Source organism: Pongo pygmaeus, chromosome 17 (assembly GCF_028885625.2).
Source record: "Pongo pygmaeus isolate AG05252 chromosome 17, NHGRI_mPonPyg2-v2.0_pri, whole genome shotgun sequence".
NCBI classification, from domain to species: Eukaryota; Metazoa; Chordata; class Mammalia; order Primates; family Hominidae; genus Pongo; species Pongo pygmaeus.
Window position 1 is genome coordinate 95,014,622 of NC_072390.2, and position 22,535 is coordinate 95,037,156.

The 22,535-nt window shown below is 52.7% G+C and overlaps 1 protein-coding gene across 5 annotated transcripts in view; it reads left to right on the forward strand.

The window, feature by feature from the left end:
* The window catches only part of CTDP1 (CTD phosphatase subunit 1), a 75,425-nt gene extending 58,895 nt beyond the window's left edge, over positions 1-16,530 (forward strand). For all 5 annotated transcript variants that reach the window (XM_054460863.2, XM_063653882.1, XM_054460865.2 and 2 more), the window contains one exon: positions 15,679-16,530. In XM_054460863.2, the coding sequence (XP_054316838.1) occupies positions 15,679-15,817 (139 nt within the window). In that variant the 3' untranslated portion in view covers positions 15,818-16,530. The remainder of the gene's footprint in view (positions 1-15,678) is intronic.
* Positions 16,531-22,535: the final 6,005 nt, after the last annotated feature.

The window sequence follows — 22,535 nt, forward strand, 5'->3', positions numbered from 1 at the left end:
TGGGGTCTGTACGTGTGCGCAGGCGTGTGTGAGGTGTCTACACATGTGCGCAGGCGTGTGTGGGGGTCTACACATGTGCACAGGCGTGTGTGGGGTCTGTACGTGTGCGTAGGCGTGTGTGGGGGTCTGCACGTGCTCACAGGCGTGTGTGGGGGTCTGCACGTGCGCACAGGCGTGTGTGGGGGTCTGCACGTGCGCACAGGCGTGTGTGGGGGTCTGCACGTGTGCACGCAGGCATGTACGGGGTCTGTATGTGTGCACAGGTGTGTGCAGGGTCTGCACATGGCACTGCTGGTCAGGAGCCAGCGTCCTGCATGTCAAGGGTGGTGCCTGATGTGGGTCCCCTGCCGGTGACAGTGGTCCCTGCCTCCGGCGTGCGGTCTGTCGGTGGGAAGAGCTGAGCACCGTGGTTTGCTTTGTATTTCCTTCGCCATGAATCATGAATGAGGCCTGTTTTCGGGCGTTTGGCCGCAGCAGCACGCTCTGAACGCTGCTCACCTGCTCCTTGTGACTGGTCAGTGTTTTCTGCATTGCCGTGAAAGGTATCTTTTTGTCACCTTTAACTTTGATGACATTTTTGCCATGCAGAGATGTTACTATTGTGCAGATCTTACAGCTGCTTGGTTCTGAATCTTGTCCGAGATTCTTAACCCTGTGTCTTTTCCTTGGATGCTTTTACGTTTGACTTTTTCTACATATGAATCTTAGCAAATTAAGATTTATTTTTTAGTAAGGGGGGGATTTAGCTTTTTTCCCAGATGATTAGCTCATGGTCCCATCGCAGTTTCTGACATCATCTTTCCCCACTAATCGGCTTTGTTCTCTGGCTCTGTGTGCTGCTGTCGAATGGTGGGGAGGAGCCGGTTTGCTTTGAGAGACATCTTTTCTCAGGTTGGTCGATGAACATGCATGAAACCCCTGGTGTGGAGAGGTCCCCGTCCCGTGTCCCCCGCGCACGTCCTTGCGTGAAAGGCACCCACCTCGCTGCCCGGTTCTGGGTAGTGGCGGAGACCTGCCGTGCCCTTAGGCATTTTGGGTGCCGTCTGTTGATTCTTAGTGTTCAACATACAGACTGCGTCTCTTCTTGCCTCTGCCCTACCAATATCAACATGCCAGGATTTGGAGGTGTGGAATGACGCCGTGTTTCCTATGACCGTAAATTGCATTTGCCAAATAGAATAGGACACGGTGATGCTGTTCCCTTTCTTAAACATCTGTTTTACCTGTATTTGATAATTACCTCACTTTTGTTAGCTTTCTTCCTTTTTGCCTGTTTTTGAATCCCTGGCTGCTTCTCCGCTCCACTCCCCCAGCCTCCCCGCCAGGTCCCCGCCTCCCGCCACCCACCCTGCTCGCCGCCCCCGGGAGTTGCCTTCCCCACTCTCTGCGGTGTTCTCTGTCTCTGCATTTTGGTGGAGTACATCTCCCAGAAACTTCCTGAGAAAGTGTCTTTGTCCAGTCCACACGTCCACAGTCGGCGGGATGCGTAATCCCCAGGTGGCACCATCTCCTTGAGGATTTAGAAGCACAGTTCTCATCTTTAGCTCCGGGGCTGCTCCGAGGCCATCCGAGGTAACCTCGGAGGCTTTGTCTTGCCCACCCGTTAGACAGGATGTGGCCCCCCAGGTCCTGCCGACATCCTCAGTACAGACGCATGTCCTGAGGATTTGCCCTGAGAACTTGGTCTCCAGAGCCTTCTTACGGCTGCTGCGGGGCCGTGGGCCAGTGTTTTGACCTCTGCATCCTGGTTTCCTCACCTGTGAAATGAGGTAGGACCAGCGCCAGCCTCGGAGGAGCTGCTCCCAGCTTCAGCAGGTGAGCAGGGGGCGCTCCAGGTGCACGTCTGGTGTCTGTGGTGAAGCAGACAGTGCAGACTGCTTTCTTTCTCCCCACGTCTGGTCTTACTCTTAGGCTCTCCTGTAGGTGAATAAACAACATTTCAAGAAAAGAGTGTAACTCATTCAGGCAATCCAGTTACAAAATTGGGCCAGAAATTCCAGCAACAAATGCAGACAAGGCAAGATAGTCATTGTTCCGTTTGCAGGAATTACTTACAGAAAATCACTTGATTTGCAGCTCTGTGGTTTAGCAGGGAAATGAGCGCAGCTTCTCTCCTGGCAGCCCACTCTGTGTTTACCACGTAGAAAGCAGCATTTTCCAGCTGTGCTGAAATGATGTGAAATTGTTTTAGGAGAGATTTTGAAATTCAGTATTGGGTGATAACAAGCCTTGGTTTTTCCCACATGAATTACGGGGTGGTTTTGCCTGGCTGTACCTTCCTTCACTTTTCAATGTAGACCCACTGGGTCTGTTGTGAAGCTCTGGGGTCAGGCCTGGGTAAGGCGGTGCACTGGGGGCCTCTGGGAGGGTTCCACTGCCCTCCCCTGAAGACCATCTGGGCCGGGGCTGAGCTGAGCCGGCTCCAAGGAGTCTGTGTGCCGTGGCCATGTTAGTATCTGTGGATCTGCAGCGTGCTTTGGGTATGAACATAGGTGGTTTTAACCTGATAGTTTTTTTTCTAATTAAAAGAAGAAACCCAAAGTGTTTTTCCACTAAGACCAGTCAGGGTGTTGCTGGCGGCCAGCCACATCATCCAGGATACGTGCTGCGTCCGTGTCTCCCCCTGTGGGGAACTGGATATGGCGCTCAGCGGGTTGGGACCCAGAGCTGCAGAAGACTTGGGGGCCAGGACTGGAGTTAGCACCCCTGGGTTTTTGGTGTTTTTTTTTTTTGCTAAATGACCTGCCCACGGCAGAATTGAACCTCACTGGTGAAACCACGCAAGCACGATTAGAGAACCACGCAAGCACAGAACTGACCCTCCCTGGTGAAACCGCGCGAGCACGATTAGAAAACCCCTCTCCTCTGGCGCAGCTTCCATGCTGCCTTCCCAGCTCAGGAGGCGGTTGCGGCTCTGCCTCTCCATTCTGGCTCCTCGGGCAGGGACCAGATAGGTGCTGTAATCACCGTTTCACTCTGTGTCTTACAGACTCGGTGGGCTTGGGTGATTTCAGAATTTGAGATCAGGAGAATAAAGTGTCCTGGGAGTCTGTTCAGGTTCTGCTGCGCAGCCTTCATACCCGCCGCAGGGACGGGTGGGACTCTCATCCCTGCCGCTGGGATGGGTGGGACTCTGGTACCCGCTGCTGGGACGGGTGGGACTCGGCGCTTGCTCCCTGCCTGCGCCACGCCTGCCGTTTGCAGATGGCTGTGGGCGTGGGGCTGCGATAGCAGCCTGACTGCTGGGGGCCGTGTGTGCCCCTCAAAAGGGTGGGGCGGTGGGGTGTGTTCAGCTTCCTGGGTGGGGCGGTGGGGTCTGTTCGTCTTCCTGGGTGGGGCGGTGGGGTCTGTTCAGCTTCCTGTCAGCTGGGTTTTTGTGACTCTTGGACTTTGGGGACCTCACTCCTTCCTTAAAGACCAGGGACTTCCAGTTTTATTTCATTCCTGTTTATGGGGTATTCAATGAGATGTAAATATTTTGAAATTTTTCACATGAAATTTTTCCTTGTAACGAAGTAAATGTGGTTTTTTTATTTTTGCATGTCGAACATGTAGGTTTCATCATGATTCTTTCCCATGCGTGGCGACGCATTTCGTACAAAAGCCGGAGGTAACTCTGCTCTTTCCCATCAGTGCTCTGGCTGGTGGTATGTCTTGCTAATTTCGCATGGCCAAGCTGTTCCACAGAATCTTAATGTCAGTTGAACTTGAAAATGAGTTTTAGCAGAAGGGGGAAGGTTGTGTTTTTTACTTGTCTACCAAGAGTGATTCATTCTTCTCTCAAGTCAACAAACATCAGATGCCTGCTCCATATGCAGCCGCCTGCTGGGCACTTTCACTCCTTAAAATAAATCCTCAAAATAAAAAACCAAACAAGACATCTTCAGAATGTTTAAGGATCTCACAGACACGTCGTCCCACCACCAGTTCCAGGTACTGAAAAGAACAGGCACCCAGGTGAGGCGAGGTCTCCTGCACAGGTGATCTGCCCCTGAGCCCGTGGTTGGGTGAGGTCCCCCGTGCGGTTGATCTGTCCCTGAGCCTATCCTTTTATGCTTTTGGTGGCCGGAGGTGAATCATCACTCACAAAGGCAACTTTAAAATATACCATAGCCTCTTTATTCAGATCATTCCTAGAGTTCGTGGAGAAGTGAAAACGACATTGAGTTAACTGCCAAGAAACATAGCACAGCATTGGTGGGAGCTGTTATGTTAGTGGCAAGAAGATGAGCTGGTCGTTCCCATGATCTGTTGACAGAGACAACAGCTGACGATGGCTCCCTAAGTACTTGGAGATTTTAGTCCTGGCGCCGTTTCCTGTCCCATCTGGTGCAGTGATAAACAGGAAAGGAAAACAGCACCACGTTTTAAAGGCTTAGTTTCCTGACACGAGTACCCGGATCCCAACACTCAGCTCTTCTCCACAGGGGTGTGTGTTCACCTCCTCTTGTCCGTTTGGGAGGGTTGCGTGAGTTCCCACTCTTAGACAACAGGGAATAGTGCTCCACCAGAAACACTCACACATCAAAGTTGTTTTTAATCTTGGATAATTAACTAAGAAAGATAATCTTTAGGAGAGAGAGGAGCAGAAAAACTATTCAAAGACATAATGACTGAAAACTCCCCAAATTTAATGGAAAACATTAATTTATACGTCCCAGAAGCACAACAAACTCCAAGTAGGATGAACACAAAGATCCTTTACCTGGGCACATCCCAGTGGAAGAGGAAATGCCGGGAGCAGGGCTGGGGGCCCAGAGGAAGCATGAGGCGTGGTGGGAGAGAGGCCTGAGGGCAGCAGAGGAGGCGTGAGGCGTCCACGGGAGAGAGGCCTGAGGGCAGCAGAGGAGGCGTGAGGCGTCCATGGGAGAGAGGCCTGAGGGTGGGAGAGCGCATCACGCCACAGCCGCTTCTCCTCAGAGATGGCACCACCACACCCAGGCCCCTGTATCCAGCAAAACAACCTTTCAAAAACAAAGGGTTTTCCCAGACAAAGTGGGAATTCACTAGCAGACGCACCTTACAAGAAGTTCTAAAGGAAGCTCTTCAGGCTGAGAGCAGGTGACTTAGATGAAAATCTGAATCCACACAAACAAGCGAGCATGAGGAATGCAGATTATGTAACTCTGTAAGGTAGCGTGTTGCTTCTCCTTTCTTCTCTTGATTTAAAAAAGCAGTATAGTTTTATAGTATAAGACTCTATGCCCGGTCATGGGGTGGCTGTGACTCAAGCCTGTAATCCTAGCACTTTAGGATGCCGAGGTGGGCAGATCACTTGAGGTCAGGAATTCAAGACCAATCTGGCCAACATGGTGAAACCCTGTCTCTACTGAAAATACAAAAATTAGCTGGGCGTGGTGGGCATGCCTGTAATTTCAGCTACTCAGGAGGCTGAGGCACAAGAATCACTAGAACCCAGACAGTGGAGGTTGCAGTGAGCCAAGATCATGCCACTGCACTCCAGCCTGGGCCACAGAGCGAGACCCTGTCACAAAATGAAATAAAACAACTCTTTGTACCTAATTGTATTGTTGAGCCCATACCATGTGGAGATGTATCATTTGCCAGTAGCCACACCGAGGAGGGGCCTGGGATGAAATGACAGCAGATGGTGACTGGAATTTACAGTAAGAGCTGAAGAGACCCAGGAGTGCTGAACAAGAAGGTTGGTCTCACCACGCTCCGAGTGTGCACCTGCTCCCCCTCCTGCTGTAAATAATTACAACGATGCATTGTTGAGTTTGTAGCATGCATGGATGTGGTATTGTACAGTGAAGCAAGGTCGGGTGCGGTGGCTCACGCTTGTCATCCTAGCACTCTGGGAGGCTGAGGCGGGTGGATTGCCTGAGTTCAGGAGTTCGAGAACAGCCTGGGCAACATGGTGAAACCCCGTCTCTACTAAAATACAAAAAATTAGCTGGGCATGGCAGCATGTGCCTGTAGTCCCAGCTACTCAGGAGGCTGAGGCAGGAGAATTGCTTGAACCCAGGAGGCAGAGGTTGCAGTGAGCCGAGATCATGCCACTACACTCCACCCTGGGCAACAGAGCGAGACTCCATCTCCAAAAAAACAAAAAAAAAACAGTGAAGCACAAAGTGAGGAGTCCGAGTGTGCACCTGCTCCCCCTCCTGCTGTAAATAATTACAACAATGCATTGTTGGGTTCATGGCGTGCACGGATGTGGTATTGTACAGTGAAGCACAAAGTGAGGAGGGGCTGAGCTGTGCAGCAGCCATGTCTCCGTATCGAATTGGAATTAGGCTAGCATGAGTCCAAAATTGATTCTGATCGAGTGAGATATATGTATGCTAAACCCAAGAGCAGACGCTAAGGAAATAACTCAAAATACGTCGTGAAACAGATCATAAAAGTGTGAAAGGAAGATAAACCTTGGGCCCCACCATCATGAAACTGAAGGGAAAAGTCACACTGGGAACTGCTCAGGGCCAGCCTGCCTCCCGTTCTATCCAAAGCCACCCTCCGCTCACTGAGAGATGCAGATCTGATGGCCTCCTTTGGAGAGGCTGATCAGAAACTCAGAAGGATGCCGCCGTTTGTCTCTTGTCTACCTGTGTCCTGGAGGTCCCTCCCCGATTCCAGATGTCCCACCTTTCCAGAGTGAACCAGTGTTCATCTTACATATGTTCTTTCATGTCTCATGTCTCCCTAAAATGCATAAAACCGAGCTGTGCCCCGACCACCTCAGGCACGTCAGGCCCTCCTGAGGCCGTGTCACAGGCGGGTGCCCCCAACCTTGGCAAAATAAACTTTTTAAGTTAACTGAGACCTGGCACGATACTTGGAGTTCACAAAAGGAACCAAAATGTTACATTAGACAATATTCACTTAATGCAAAAGAAAACAGAAAAGGGAAGACAGGAACTAAAACTACATGAGGCATGAGAAACAGAAAGCAGAGTGGCGGGTGTGAACGCGAGGGGATTCAGAGCTTCAACGACGAGTGGATGAACAACTGGGTCAGAGGCTGTCACCGTAGGAAAGCTGGAGTGTTCTGCCAATATCAGAGAAGACTGAATTTAAACAAAGAATGCTTCTACAGGTAAAGAAGGATGCTTGATCATGATAACGGATGGAATTACGATGCTAAGAGCTGGATCCATCGGGAAGAGTGACAGTTGCTAGCACATGTGCACCGGAAGTGAGAACCAACTCACCAGAGGCAGAAACTGACAAGCAAAGGGAGAGGCGGACATGGCGAGACTGTGGAGGTTCCCCCACTGCTCAGTCATGGGGGGCGACGTGGGAGACGCTGCCCCTGGAGGGCCACAGACCAGTCCTGAAGCTCTTATGGGAACGCAGGAGACCCTGGAGGGTCTTGAGGAAGAGCAGGCCAGAGGACGCACATCCTGCTTCAGAGTAATGGAGGCTGGCATGATGACAGCGTCCTGGGCCGTGGAGCAGAAGTGTCCGTCCCGGCATGGCCCCGTGTCCGTGGCCAGCTGGCTCTCAGCAGGGGTACCAGGCCACTCCATGGGAAAGACTTGTGGGTCCTGAGAGTGGGATGGGGAATCAGAAGGTGCTACTGGGATTAGGAGGTGTCCCCACGACACGTAAGTTCATGTGAGTTTCAGGCTTTTCCAAAGCAGTTGTAATGAGTGTGGCATGGATAATTTTTGTGGGGAATATGAGTGGTCAGCACACGTACGTGTTGTGACTGGGATCGTTCATCCCTCCCATGTGTGTTTTGTCCCTGCGTCCCTCCCATGCGTGTTCTGACCCCGTGTCCCTCCCGTGCGTGTTCTCTCCCCGCGTGCCTCCCGTGCGTGTTCTCTCCCCGCGTCCCTCCCGTGCGTGTTCTCTCCCCGCATCCCTCCCGTGCGTGTTCTCTCCCCACGTCCCTCCCGTGCGTGTTCTGACCCCGCGTCCCTCCCGTGCGTGTTCTGTCCCCGCGTCCCTCCCGTGTGTGTTCTGACCCTGTGGCCTCTTCAGGGTTTGCCATTCAAGGGTGTCGGAGGTGGAGGTTGTGTTCGTTCTCCCTGCACACAGCGTGCGGAGTTTTGGTTTGTGAAGGTTTGCTTTTTCGTGTTTTCATAGCTACACAAACTGCGTCTCTTGGAAAAGTGAGAGCCTTTTGACAACCGCTGTCACTGTGAACAGGTCAGGAGGCCCTGCCTTGCCCACCCCGTACTTAGGGGCTTAAGAGACAAGGTCTCACTCTGTTGCCTGGGCTGGAGTGTAGTGGCACCATCATGGCTCACTGGAACCTTGAACTCCTGGGCTGAAGGGATCCTCCCACCTCAACCTTCCAAGTAGCTAGGACCACAGGTGCGCACCACCATGCCTGGCTAATGTTTTTAAAAATTTTTTGTAGAGATGGGGACTCCCTGTGTTGCCCAGTGAGACCAGCCTGGCCTCAAACTCCAGCGATCCTCCCGCCTCAGCCTTCCAAAGTGCTGGGCCTGCAGGCGTGAACACCGTGCCCGCTGTGCCTAGGGGTGTTGAAGTGGTCTTTGGCGCACCGGGCTGAAGGCTCCTGGTCGCGTGCCTTGACCGTGTGCTGCCGGCCACTCCGGTGCCTGCAGTTTCGAATTTGGGTACAAAGCTGCTGAATCAAATAGTGTTTTTTAATGATTGCCCAATTTTAAGTGAGAGACATTAATTTTTTTCCAGTCCTTTCATACCAATACACGAAGCAGCAATTCTTACCCTAAAATAGCTCACTGAACGTCCCACTTTAAAGAGCCCCGGCCCGGCAGCAGGCTCTCAGAGGGGAGGGTCAGGTGTGGTGATCGCCCAGCCAGCTCCCTGCTGCGAAGGGCGCCTGCCCCTCTTCCACCTGTAACACACACAGGTTCGTTCTAATGCCGTGAGATTGCTGAGGAGAGCATGACGATGTTCACACCCAGAGCTGTGGCATCCCCGCTGGGGCGCTGCGGGGACTGGGACTCAGGTGCAGACACCGCGGAGGGAGGGCACTGCTGGCTGTCCCTGGGTCCAGGCCCACTCTCAGCAGCAGACCAGCTCTTGCCGCCTGCTTTCCTTGACAGAGCCCAGCCCTGTGTTGTAGGTGGTTGGACTGTTGGGTCCCGCTGACGTCATCTGGCGGGTTCCCTGCAGGTCCCCGCGGAGCCCCCCAGACGTGTGTGCGGCTTCACCTGCTTTGGGCAGCCCCACATCGCCCTCACGCCACGTTCCACTCCAGGGTGCACTGGGGAAATAATCCGCTGTGCGCAGCGCCTCCCACAGGTGTCCCGGTGCGTGCAGACCTGGCCACGCCAGCGCAGGTTTTTAGTGACGTGGCGGCGTCACGGTGAGCAGCACTGGTCTTCCCTTTTCTTCCCGCAGCCATGCTGGCAGTGGCCACGGGAATGCTGTGCCTGTGGATTGTTCCATCCCCTTTGGATTAGATGCTGGTGTGACACATTTGTGCGTGCGTTTGTCGCACTGACGGATATCTTTCTGGTGCCAAATCATGTGCACTGTGACAGCCCAGTGTGTTTGGAAAACTGAAATATGGGGGTGGGGTATACATATATATTATTCTGTTTGTATTCTTGCCTTACTTACTCCATGTTGAATTTGAGATAAACGTTAAAGCTTTAAATTTTCCCCAAATTAAATCTGTTAATATTTCTCTATGGAGCTGTGCAGCTGGTTGTATAAACAAAATACAAATATTGCACGTTATGCTGAGGAAGTGAAGCTGGTATCAGTTACGGACATTTACTAACTATAGCTTGCAGCTGTGTCTAACGTTTGAGGTAATTTTTAGTGACTAAAGTCCATTCGTCTAGTATTTTTAAATGCCACACTCCAAACATGGTTTAACTAAGAGCAAAGGTTTTGTGCCACCTTAGTGAAGCGCTCCCTGTACTTCATTACGGATCGAGGCCGAGGGTGCGGCATTCTCAGCACCAGGAGGGACCGCGCAGGGCCTGGGGTGACCTATGGAGGGAGGGGCGCTCCAGCCCGGGCTCTGTGACCCCTCAGGGTGGAAGCCATTGACCTGGTCCCAGACACTCAGCCTCATGTAAGCCCTGGCCCTGTCTCCCAGTCGGCCACGTTTTTCCGAAGTGCGTGGAAGATGTTTCTCGCATTCTTACCAGCATCGTGGGGTCCAGGCCCCTGTTGTGAGATGGGAATGGTGGCGCCTGCCCGCAGGTTTCTTGTGAAAATCGAAGGAAGAAGCCTTTAGTACAGCCTCAAACCACAGCATCCCCAGCTGTGGATGCACAAGAAACTGTTCCCAGCGAGTGCCGTGAGTGCTTGCGGCCACTTCGTCTCACACAACAGCGACAGAATTATGATCAGAGGTCTTTAGAGTCATCATTATCTTGTCTATGCATGAGCCACGTCTGCGTGAACCGTGACTGTGCGCGTGCCGTGTCTGCCTAGGAGCCGTGTCTGTGCACGAGCCGTGTCGGTGTTTGCCGTGTCTGTGTGTTGAGCCGTGTCTGTGCGCGAGCCGTGTCGGTGTTTGCCGTCTCTGTGTGTTGAGCCGTGTCTGTGCGCGAGCCGTGTCGGTGTTTGCCATGTCTGTGTGTTTGCCGTGTCTGTGTGTGAGCCATGTCTGTGCGCGTGCCGTGTCTGTGCGCGTGCCGTGTCTGTGCGTGAGCCGTGTCTGTGCGCGTGCCGTGTCTGTGCGCGTGCCGTGTCTGTGCGCGAGTCGTGTCTGTGCGCGTGCCGTGTCTGTGCGCGTGCCGTGTCTGTGCGCGAGCCGTGTCTGTGCGCGTGCCGTGTCTGTTTGCGTGCCGTGTCTGTGCGCGTGCCGTGTCTGTGTGCGTGCCTGTTTGCCGTGTCTGTGCGCGTGCCGTGTCTGTGCGCGAGCCGTGTCTGTGCGCGTGCCGTGTCTGTGCGCGTGCCGTGTCTGTGCGCGTGCCGTGTCTGTGTGCGAGCCGTGTCTGTGTGCGTGCCGTGTCTGTGTGTTTGCCGTGTCTGTGCGCGTGCCGTGTCTGTGTGCGTGCCGTGTCTGTGCGCGTGCCGTGTCTGTGTGTGAGCCGTGTCTGTGTTTGCCATGTCTGTGTGTGAGCTGTGTCTGTGTTTGCCGTGTCTGTGTGTTTGCCGTGTCTGTGTGTGAGCCGTGTCTGTGTTTGCCGTGTCTGTGTGTGAGCCGTGTCTGTGTTTGCCGTGTCTGTGTGTGAGCCGTGTCTGTGTTTGCCGTGTCTGTGTGTGAGCCGTGTCTGTGTTTGCCGTGTCTGTGTGTGAGCCGTGTTGGTGCATGTGCTCAGGGCTCTCCAGCAGGAGCTGAGGTGGTCCCTTCCATGGGCTCGGTTCAGGTCCTGTGGCACCCTGCCAAGGCACGCTGGCGTTTCTGAAGGTGTCGTGCTGTCAACAGCACACTGGGTGTTTTTGTCAGCCTTGTGAGGGGAATGTATTTCTAAACCTCAAACAGAGAGTCACAGCTGGTGTTTCCCATTCTTTGCCATCCTCTTGCTGCCGTTAGAACTCTGTCTGCCTCGGATGGCTTCCCCTGCTTGATTTTAGAAAGAAAGGAATTGTTGGAACTGGTTCTTGTACCTCTCGCCCTCCCCCTCCTCTCCCTGCTCGCCCCAGGGTCCCGCCTGGCTCATGTCTGCCCCATCTTCACTTTCGGTTGGGGCCCCTGCCCCTGCTCTGCTCAGTGCCCCTGGTACGTCCAACCCAGCATTGCTGTGAGGGAGTCGACCACACCTGCCAGCACCCCCGAGTCTGGCCTCACTAGGAGGGGCCAGGGCTCCCTTGAACAAGGCGTCAGCACACAGGCAGGGAGCTGGGTCGCCAGACTGTTAGGGTCGCGCCACACACTCCCGAGGCCCCGTGCACACGAGATCCAGGCCCAAGCTCGACCTGAGATGGCACTTCAGCTTTCCTGTTCACAGTCATGACTGCCCCCTCCCGAAGGTCAGCGCCATGCACTGCTCTGGGGGCCTGAAACGCCGCCTCTGTTCGCAAGGGTCTTCTGTCCCGTCCACCTGCCAGTGGGTTGAGCTCTTCCGGGGGTTCGGGGCACCCCTCGCTGCGGCACCTTAACGTTTACAAGAACAGTCTCTATCTTGTTTTGTTTCAAGTTCTCAAAATGGAGTGAGGTGGAGGAAGCCTAATGGGAGGACAGGAGCCGGGTTTTCCCGGAACAGCTATCAGCGTGTATGAGGGAGGAAGAGAAATGACTGATGAATTTGTTAATTGCCAAAAGCTTGTTGCTGTAGCAACCGGAGGCCAGACTCGTGGCCCTGACAGCATCGTTGGTGTCAGCAGAGACTGGAAATAAAGGAAACTCGTGTATGATACACCTGGCGTCCTCAAAGCAAACAGCGGGAGGTGCCCAGCCCAACACAGGCACAGGCACAAGATCTGCAGATGAGGCACGGAGGGGAAGCAGGCGGTGCCCAGCCCAACACAGGCACAGGCACAAGGTCTGCAGACGAGGCACGGAGGGGAAGCAGGTGGTGCCCAGCCCAACACAGGCACAGGCACAAGGTCTGCAGACGAGGCATGCAGAGGGGAAACAGGTACACAGAAAAGGTGCGCAGAGATTTTTTTCTTTTAAGACAGGGTCTTGCTCTGTCACCCAGGCTGGGGTGCAGTGTTGTGGTCATGGCCCAAGCTCACTGCAGCCTCCACTTTCTGGGCTCAGAGGATCCTTTTTCCTCATCCTCCCAAATAGCTGGGCCTCCAGGCATGCACCGACACTCCCAGCTAATTTGTAACCCCTCACTCTCATATAGCAATTAAAAGTAAGGCTTTATTTCTCAGTAGAAAATATTCATTCCAGTTGACATAAAAATGATAAATTCGTTTAAAACTTGGACGGCAGGTGTCAGGGCGTGCAGTTCCCGCCACTCCGCATCTTTTTTTTTTTTTTTTCCCCCCGAGATAGTCTCTCGCTCTGTCACCCAGGCTGGAGTGCAGTGGCGTGATCTCAGCTCGCTGCAACTTCCGCCTCCTGGGTTCAAACAGTTCTCGTGCCCTGGCCTCCTGAGTAGCTGGGACTACAGGTGCCCGCCACCACACCTGACTAATTTTTTGCTTTTTTTTTTTTTTTTTTTTTGTGGAGACGGGGTTTCACCATGTTGGTCAGGCTGGTCTTGAACTCCTGACCTCAGGTGATCCGCCTGACTTGGCCTCCCAAAGTGCTGGTATTACAGGTGTGAGCCGCCGCACCCTGCCTACTCCGCTTTTAAATGATGGGATGCATTGCTTTTTAAGAAAGGATCTCATGGATCCAGGGGTCCCAGTATGTGATGAAAGATGGCAGTTCCCATCTTACATGGCGGGCTGGACTCAGAGGCAGGCTGGGGAGGGAGGGGCTGGGCGCAGAGGACACGCTGGGGAGGGAGGGGCTGGGCACAGAGGACACGCTGGGGAGGGAGGGGCTGGGCACAGACGGCAGGTGAGGGAGGGAGGGGCTGGGCGCAGAGGACACGCTGGGGAGGGAGGGGCTGGGCGCAGAGGACACGCTGGGGAGGGAGGGGCTGGGCACAGAGGACAGGCTGGGGAGGGAGGGGCTGGGCACAGACGGCAGGTGAGGGAGGGAGGGGCTGGGCGCAGAGGACAGGCTGGGGAGGGAGGGGCTGGGCACAGAGGCAGGTCCAGGAGGGAGGGGCTGGGCACAGAGGACACGCTGGGGAGGGAGGGGCTGGGCGCAGAGGACACGCTGGGGAGAGAGGGGCTGGGCACAGAGGACACGCTGGGGAGGGAGGGGCTGGGCACAGAGGACACGCTGGGGAGGGAGGGAGGGGCTGGACGCAGAGGGCAGGTGAGGGAGGGAGGGGCTGGACGCAGAGGGCAGGTGAGGGAGGGAGGGGCTGGATGCAGAGGGCAGGTGAGGGAGGGAGGGGCTGGACGCAGAGGACACGCTGGGGAGGGAGGGTCTGGGCACAGAGGCAGGTCCAGGAGGGAGGGGCTGGGCGCAGAGGACACGCTGGGGAGGGGGGGGCTGGGCACAGAGGCAGGTCCAGGAGGGAGGGGCTGGGCGCAGAGGACACGCTGGGGAGGGGGGGGCTGGGCACAGAGGCAGGTCCAGGAGGGAGGGGCTGGGCGCAGAGGACACGCTGGGGAGGGGGGGGCTGGGCGCAGAGGACACGCTGGGGAGGGAGGGGCTGGACGCAGAGGGCAGGTGAGGGAGGGAGGGGCTGGACGCAGAGGGCAGGTGAGGGAGGGAGGGGCTGGACGCAGAGGGCAGGTGAGGGAGGGAGGGGCTGGATGCAGAGGGCAGGTGAGGGAGGGAGGGGCTGGACTCAGAGGACACGCTGGGGAGGGAGGGGCTGGGCACAGAGGCAGGTCCAGGAGGGAGGGGCTGGGCACAGAGGACACGCTGGGGAGGGGGGGGCTGGGCGCAGAGGACACGCTGGGGCGGGGGGGCTGGGCGCAGAGGACACGCTGGGGAGGGAGGGGCTGGGCGCAGAGGCAGGTCCAGGAGGGAAGGAGGGAGCGGGGGAGGGGCTGTCATCCTACAGCCCAGTGCCTGCCACCTGGACAGGACTTGGAGTTCTGGGGCCCTTGTGTTTCTCTCATGTGGTATTTCCTGGACCACGAACAGTTGGGTTCTCTGAACGAGCTTGTCGTGACTGATCAGCTGTTGTGTGCCAGCCCACGGGGTTCTCTTGTCTTCTGTTGGTTCCATCTGATCGGCTGATTTTATTCCTTTTGTCTCTTATAAATGAACTGTGATTCTTCTAATACCAGCAAGAATGGTTTCAAGTTATTTCTGCGCTATAGTTTGTGTATGTTAGCCTCGAGTGCATGTGTGTTACATGCGTGCAGCTGCATCACACTTATTACTGTGCTATAGTTTGTGTGTTAGCCTTGAATGCATGTGTGTTATATGCCTGCTATGTGTGTGTGCAGCTGTATCACACATAATGTGTCACATAGGTGTGTATGTTAGCTACATTGTATCTACGTTAGCTAAGGAAATATTTTTAGGGTACTAACATATGGTGACTGTCACTAGTTTCTCTCAGTGACTTTTCGGGATTGTAACTGAAGGCTACTATGGCCCAGTTGCCCCTAATCAGGGTAAAATCAAAACAGGCTGTGCACACTTAACCAGGCTTCCATCTCTAAGGTGGTAGCTGAGGTTCCTTGGTGCAGTGGGACGTCCCAGCACGGCACCAGGAGGGAGGGTGTCTGGCAGGACGTCAGGCGGTTGGAATTTCAGGGCTCTGGGGATCTCATGGGTGTGCCCCATTCAAGTTGGCTGACATCACAGGAACCAGGTGCACCTGCAGTAGCTCGTAAGAAAAGCCTACTAGCTGGTTATGCAGAGGGCTGGTGTTCTCTGTGTTTATTAGAGTTATTTTAGCAGTGGCCTGAGGAAATGAGAATTTCCAGACCGTGGCCCACTTGATGAGCTGGGAGGTGCTTGTTCACATAACACTAACAGTTACTCTGACAGATGATCTTACTTTCCTGTCCTGCTTTCCTGTTCTGAGGTCTTCTGGCATCACAGGTGCTTATGAGCGGCTGGAACATGCGTTTGTAGCAGGTGAACAAGCGCTTTGTCAGTGGTGTCCTCGTGTGTAACAGGGCCGGGGCCTCTTCTCCTGCGCTGGGGCTCTGCTGTCCATACACGTGTGACGTGGCCCTGGGTCGGTGGCCTGTGTGCGTCCTTGACCAGAGAATTGTGCTGTGTCTTGTGTTAAAACCACGGAAGCCGCTTTCCAAATGCAGACCAGGCGGTGACCCGGCGTTTTGCGTTTGCCACAAGCGTCTCACACCATGTTTGCTTCTCTGCAGAGGCCACAAGAGGAAGCTGAATGAAGAGGACGCCGCCAGCGAGTCCAGCAGGGAGTCCAGCAACGAGGACGAGGGCAGCAGCTCCGAGGCCGACGAGATGGCCAAGGCGCTGGAGGCGGAGCTCAACGACCTCATGTGAGCGCAGGCGGCGGGCGGGGACTGAAGCCTGTCCGGCCTCCAGCAGCACTCGGACGTCCCCGGACCAGCCCTCAGTCTCGGTCCACGCTGCTTTCTTCCCAAAGGACATGTATATTTGCAGAGCTCCACATACAGAAACACATTATTTTGCAGAAATAGGTGTTTTTAATAAGTTTTACTACAGGAATGTCTACTTTTGTAAGTGACAGGTGTTAAAGGCCAGGTGTGCTGTGCCAAAGAGCTCAGCAGAGGCTCACGTGGCCCAGGCTGGTGCGCCTGCTGTCTCGGTCGGGCGGGTTGGTGTGTTTTCCCCTTGTGTACCAGAGCACATTCCTTAGGGGACGGCTTTGGGGGTCCCATGAGACATGGACTAGGAGTTTAAGCAGGACAGCGTGGGTGCACGCCACGCTGAGCCCAGCACAGACGTGCCTGGAACCCCCGCCGCCTGCTGCTCCCTCCTAGGCAACCCGTTTCCGGGGAATGCCGTGACTCTCGGGCAGCTTGGAGCTTCCTGCAGCCTCCTACGCAGGGTCCACGCCACGTGGCCTGGGCTGCCATCCTCCCGTCCTCCCACTGGCATCCTGGCAAGGGGGCGTTGCTTTTCCTGGGCGGCCTTTTATGTCTTGGAGACACACCTGATGTAAAGTTTCTGTAAATCTGTTTCATATCTGACCCACCAAACAGATTTCTCTTTAATAAAAATCCTTTTTGTAAGTTCTCTTCTCGTGGGTGTGTGGCAGCGGTGAGCACTCGCCTCCTCCCTCGCTGGGATCCAGCTCCTTAGCTGTGAAACAGAAACGAAAAAAATTCCCACGGACGTAACTGTGTGGAACAGCAGAAATGGAAACCGCAGAACTGCGAGTGTGATGATCTCAGGGTTTCGCCTCTGAGCATAAGAACCAGGCTTATAGCTGGTATTTTAAAACGGTTAAGGTGAAGAATTACTCTCTTGCATTATTTTCATCCTTCCCTTTTGTTTGGGATGCGGAGGCCCCAGAGCTGCAGGTAGGTGCTGGGCTGTGGCCACCGCCAGGACCTCTCCCGGCCAGCAGCCTTGGCTCAGGTCCCCTCGGCTCACCTCCCCTCCTCCTCCCAGCATCAGTCCCGCAGTGTGGCGAGTGGGAGGCTGCACCTCGAGGCCACGGCCCTTTTCCAAAAACACACACTCCTGCATTCCGACGGCACCCTCCCTTGACCACAGCTCGGGAGGCAGCGGGTATGAGAACTCTCCGTCCACGGGATGTGGCTCTCGCGGGACCTCCAGGATCAGGCTGTCTCCGCTGGGTGTGGGACCTTTCCTGTGGGGTTTTTGATGGAGGTTGGCTGGGGAGGGAGGCATCCTCAGTGGGTAGAGGACCCCGGGGTCCTGGTGCTGTCGTCAAGATACGGCGACATGGTGGCAGAGGAAAGGCACCGTTACCCAGCAGCACGCCAGCCCCGGGTGACTGTTTCCTGTACTAACTAGGTTATTTGCAGCACCGAGTGAAGAGGCAGCTTTACCACCCAACCTGCCTGTGGGTTCTCCGGGGTCTGCAGTCTGAGGAGGCTGCAGGATGACCAGACGCCGGTCAGGGAGTTCCTCCTGTCCAGAGAAGCAGGAGGTGAACTGGACCCACCTCAGGCCCGATTTCACCACGAGCAAGAATGTAAGATGAATTGGACAGAAAACAAAAATAGATGCACAAGTTGATACCCAAAGAAAGCAGAAGATTCTACAGTTTATAGGGAGGAGCACAAAACGTGCAAGGAGTAATGTGCTTGGGGGATGGGGTGCAGGGGCTGCTGAACGAGGCCTTGATGCTGTGTGGAGACCTCTGGGAAAGGCTGGGAGACCTTCCCCCTTCCCAGTGGTTTCTCCCTGAGGGCGATTCTGCGTGTGGTGGGTCCTGCTGGGACCAAGGTGGCCCTTTGTTCTGCTCTTGGCCGAGTCCCCTCTGGCTTCATAGGGGTGTTAATGAGGTTCTGCAAGGCCTCCTTAAACACAGTGTGGAAATACAGATGGTGCTGCAGGGGCAGCAAGAACGGGGACCCCCTGCTGCTGGGTCTGGCCTAGGGGTGAAGAGGACGGGAGGAGGGTGGCGTGGTAGCTGGCTGCGCGGGGCCTGGTGACAGGAGGGGCCGGGCCGCATGCAGCATTCAAGACCAGCGTGGCCCCGGGTGTTGCGCCTGTTCTGACCGTGTGGTCTCTGCTATTGTCGGCAGGTTGATGTGTTTCTGCCCCCGCTCTGTGTGTCCTAAAAGGCTTTTATAACAAGGAGGACCCAAACCCTTCTCCGAGGGAAGGTGAGTGAACAGACCATGCAGGGGAGGTGCAGCAGGTTCTCCCCAACTCAGAAGAGCAAGGGGTCCCCGGTTCCTGGAGGAGTAGCGGGATTGCCCCAGGCTCTGGGATCGCCCACAGGGGCAGTGGGCCAGCACCCCCAGCCGCATCTCTGCACAGCCGTGCTGCACACCTTCTCCGTCAGGTGTTGGAGGTGGGTCTCAGCACCAGCACATCCACGTTGATAGCTTAAAATGGGACTTTTCTCCCGCCTGCCTCACTGTTGGCCCACCCCCATGCAGCGGCGGGGACCCCACTGCAGGGACTCCAAGAGCCCTGTCCTGTCCTCGGCTCCAGCCTCTATCAGCACCAGCCGTGTCCTCGCAGCCCTGACTGGAACAGCTCCCAAACTCTGCTGCCTGGCGGGTCCCCGACCCTGCCCGCGGCGATGGCGGCCTCCAGAAGGCTGGCCCAGGACGGCGCCTCCATGCTGGCAGCCCCTGAGTGTAGTGTGTGTTCTGCACAAAAGAGCCAGGAAGTCATCTGTGGGACTGTGATCAACGTTTATGAAATGTTCTGCGCTATGCGAAGAAACCACTGAATGTTAGGGAAAATATTAAATACTGAATAATTATACAACTGTTCCAAATAAAGTCTTAAGAAGAAACTTGAACTTGCTTTCCTTAGTATAAATTTCATGTCAGGTTTTAAGCTTAAACTGGCTGTAAGGAAATTTGTGATTCAGAATTTGAGGAGGTAACTCCTTAAATTTCGAGATAGTCGTTGTATAAATAGATGATAAATTTTAGACCATTCAATAATCTGTAACAGTTAAATTTAATGAAATCTCCTTTTCTCTTTTGAGAAACAGAAAGTTGAAATCTTGTATAACAGCACAGATGTCATATCTGATCAGTTTTTCATATTAAGTTTTCAAAACAACCACGAAGCTCTCATCTGCACATGTGCTTGCTGTGAGACGGTGCCTGGCAGATGTGGAGATCGGGAGGTGGTGGTTCTCCACCTGATGCCCACCCAGGGCTCACTCTCAGTGCCAGACATGCCATAGGTTTTGACAAATGTCTGATGGTGTATCCACCACTGTGGTGTCGCAGAGAATCGTGTCCCCGTGTATCCACCACTGTGGTGTCGCACAGAATTGTGTCCCCGCGTATCCACCGCTGTGGTGTGGCACAGAATTGTGTCCCCGCATATCCACTGCTGTGGTGTGGCACAGAATTGTGTCCCCGCGTATCCACCATTGGTGTGGCACAGAATCGTGTTCCTGCGTATCCACCACTGTGGTGTGGCACAGAATCGTGTCCCCGTGTATCCACTGCTGTGGTGTGGCACAGAATTGTGTCCCCGCATATCCACCATTGGTGTGGCACAGAATCGTGTCCCTGCGTATCCACCACTGTGATGTGGCACAGAATCGTGTCCCCGCGTATCCACCACTGTGGTGTGGCACAGAATCGTGTCCCCGCATATCCACCGCTGTGGTGTGGCACAGAATCGTGTCCCTGCGTATCCACCATTGGTGTGGCACAGAATCGTGTCCCTGCGTATCCACTGCTGTGGTGTGGAACAGAATCGTGTCCCTGCGTATCCACCACTGTGGTGTGGCACAGAATCGTGTCCCCGCGTATCCACCACTGTGGTGTGGCACAGAATCGTGTCCCCGCGTATCCACCACTGTGATGTCACACAGAATCGTGTCCCCACGTATCCACCACCGTGGTGTGGCACAGAATCGTGTTATATGACTGGAATTAGACAGTATGTAGCCTTTTCAGATTGCCATCTTCCACCCAGTAATATGCATTTAAGTTTCCTCCATGTCTTTTCATGACTTGAGAGTTCATTTCTTTTTAGCACTGAATCATACAATTCATTTATCCATTCACCTACTGAAAAATAATCTTGGTTGTTTCCAAGTTTGGGCAATGATGAACAAAGCTGCTCTAAATATCCATATACGTGTTTTTGGCGGGACATAACTTCTTAATTCCTTAGGGTAATGCCAAGGCATGTGATTGCCGGATCCTACGGTCAGAGTGCATTTAGAAACTCAAATTGTCTCCCAAAGCAGCTGTGCCATTTTGCATTCCCACCCACAGTGAATGAGAGTTCCTGTTGCTCCACGTCCTCCCTGGCGTTTGACGCAATGCAGAGCATCTTTTCATGTGATTATTTGCCGTCTCTATATTCATATCTTCTTTGATGAGGTTTTAAAATCTTTAGCCATTTTGAAATCAGTTCGTTTCTAATTGTTGACTTTCTCTGTTTTTTTTGTTTGTTTGTTTTTTGTTTTTTGTTTTTTTTTTAAGAGGCTGAGTTTCACCATGTTGCCCAGGCTGGTCTCGAACTCCTGAGCTCAAATAGTCTGCTCGCCTCAGCCTCCCAAGGTGCTGAGACTGCAGGCATGAGCCACCACGCCCAGCGAGTTTTGATTTCTGTTAGGAAAGAGTTTTGTATGCATTCTGGAGAACAATCCTTTCTCACACATGTCTCTTGCAAGTCCCATCTCCCAGTCTGCCTTGTCTTCTAATTCTCTTGACAGTGTCTTTGAGAGAGCAGAATTTTTTCATTTTCATGAAGTTAACCTCGTCACTTACTTCTGTCAGACTGTGCCTTTGCTGTTGTGTGAAAAGGTTCACCACCATACCTAGATCATGTAGGTATTCCCTAGGGGTTTCATAGTTTTGCATTTTATAGTTAGGTCTCTGATCTATTTTCAGCCAATTTTTGTGAAAGGTGTAATGTATGTGTCAACATTTATTTCTTTGCATATGGACATCCAGTTGTTCCAGAACCATTTGTTAAAAAGACTCTTTTCTCCACTGTATTCCCTTTGCTCGTTTGTGAAAGATCAGCCAACTGTATCTCTGTGGGTCTGTTTCATCGATCCATTTGTCTTTCTTTCACCAGTACCTCAGTGTCTTAATTACTGTCGCTTTAGTTAAGTCTTGAGGTCAGGTACTGTCTGTCCTCCGGCTTTTTTCTTCTCTTTCAGTAGTTTGTTAGGTATTCGGGGTCATTGCCTCTCCATATAAACTTTAAAGTCAGTTTGTCAGTATCCACAAGATAACTTGCTAGGATTTTGATTAGGATTGCATTGAATGTGTAGATCAAATTGGGAAGAACTGACACCTTGAAAGACTCAATATTGATTCTTCCTATCCATGTACATAGAATATCTCTCTGTTTCATTCTTCCTTGACTTTGTTGATCAGAGTTTTGTAGTTTTCCTGATAGAGATCTTACCTATATATAGTTAGATTTATACAAAAATATTTTGTTTGGCACAGGTAATGTAAGTGATACTATGTTTTTAATTCCAAATTCCACTTGTTCATTGCTGGTATATAGGAAATCAGTTGACTTTGTGTATTAACCTTGTATCCTGAAAACTTGCTGTAGTTCCAGGAGACACTTGGTGGGGGCAGTCAAATTCTTCTGGATTTTCTACACAGACAGTCATGTCATCTGCAAAGAGTTTTATTTCTTCGCTCCCAATCAGTATACTTTTTATTTCCTTTTCTTACTGCATTAGTTGAGACTTCCAGTATGATGTTGAAAAGGAGTGGTGAGCGGATGTCCTTGCCTTGTTCCTAATCTTAATGGGAAAGCTTTGCATTTCTCACCATTATTGTAGATTTTCTGTGTCAAGTTGAAGTTCCCCTTTATTCCTAGTTCACTGAGTTTTATCATGAATAAGTATTGAATTTTTGTCAGATGCTTTTTCTGCATCTGTTGATATGCTCACGTAATTTTTTTTTGTTAATGTGATGGGTTACATTGATTTTCAAATCCCAATAGTCTGGGGTAAATCCCAATAGTCTTGCTGTAGAATTCTTTTTATGCATTGTAGCTTTCAATTGGATAACATTTGGTTGACGATTTTGCATCTGTGTTCATGAGAGATATTGGTCTATAGTTTTCTTATTTTCATCTGGTTTGTGTAATAGAGTGATGCTGGTCTCATAGAATGAGCTTGGAAGTGTTCCCTCTGCTTCTATCTTCTGAAGGAGATGATAGAAATTTCATTTACTTTCTTCCTTAAATGTTTGGCAAAATTCACCAGTAAACTCATCTGGGCTTGATGCTTTCTGCTTTGGAAAGTTGTTTATTATTGATTCAATTTCTTCAATAGATACTGGCCTATTTAGACAGACTGGTTCTTCTTATATGAGTTTCAGCAGATTGTGTTTTTGAAGGAATTGGTCCATTTCATCTGGGTTATCACATTTGCGGGCATAGAGTTGTTCTTAGTATTCCCTTATTATCCTTTTAATGTCTGTGGGATATGTAGTGATGTCTCCTCTCATTTTTTGGTAATAGCAATTTGTGTCCTTTTTTTTTTTTTTTCTTACCCTGGCTAAAGAGATATCAATTTTCTTTCTTTTCAAAGAACTAGCTTCTGGCTTCCTTACTTTTCTGTATTGATTTCCTATTT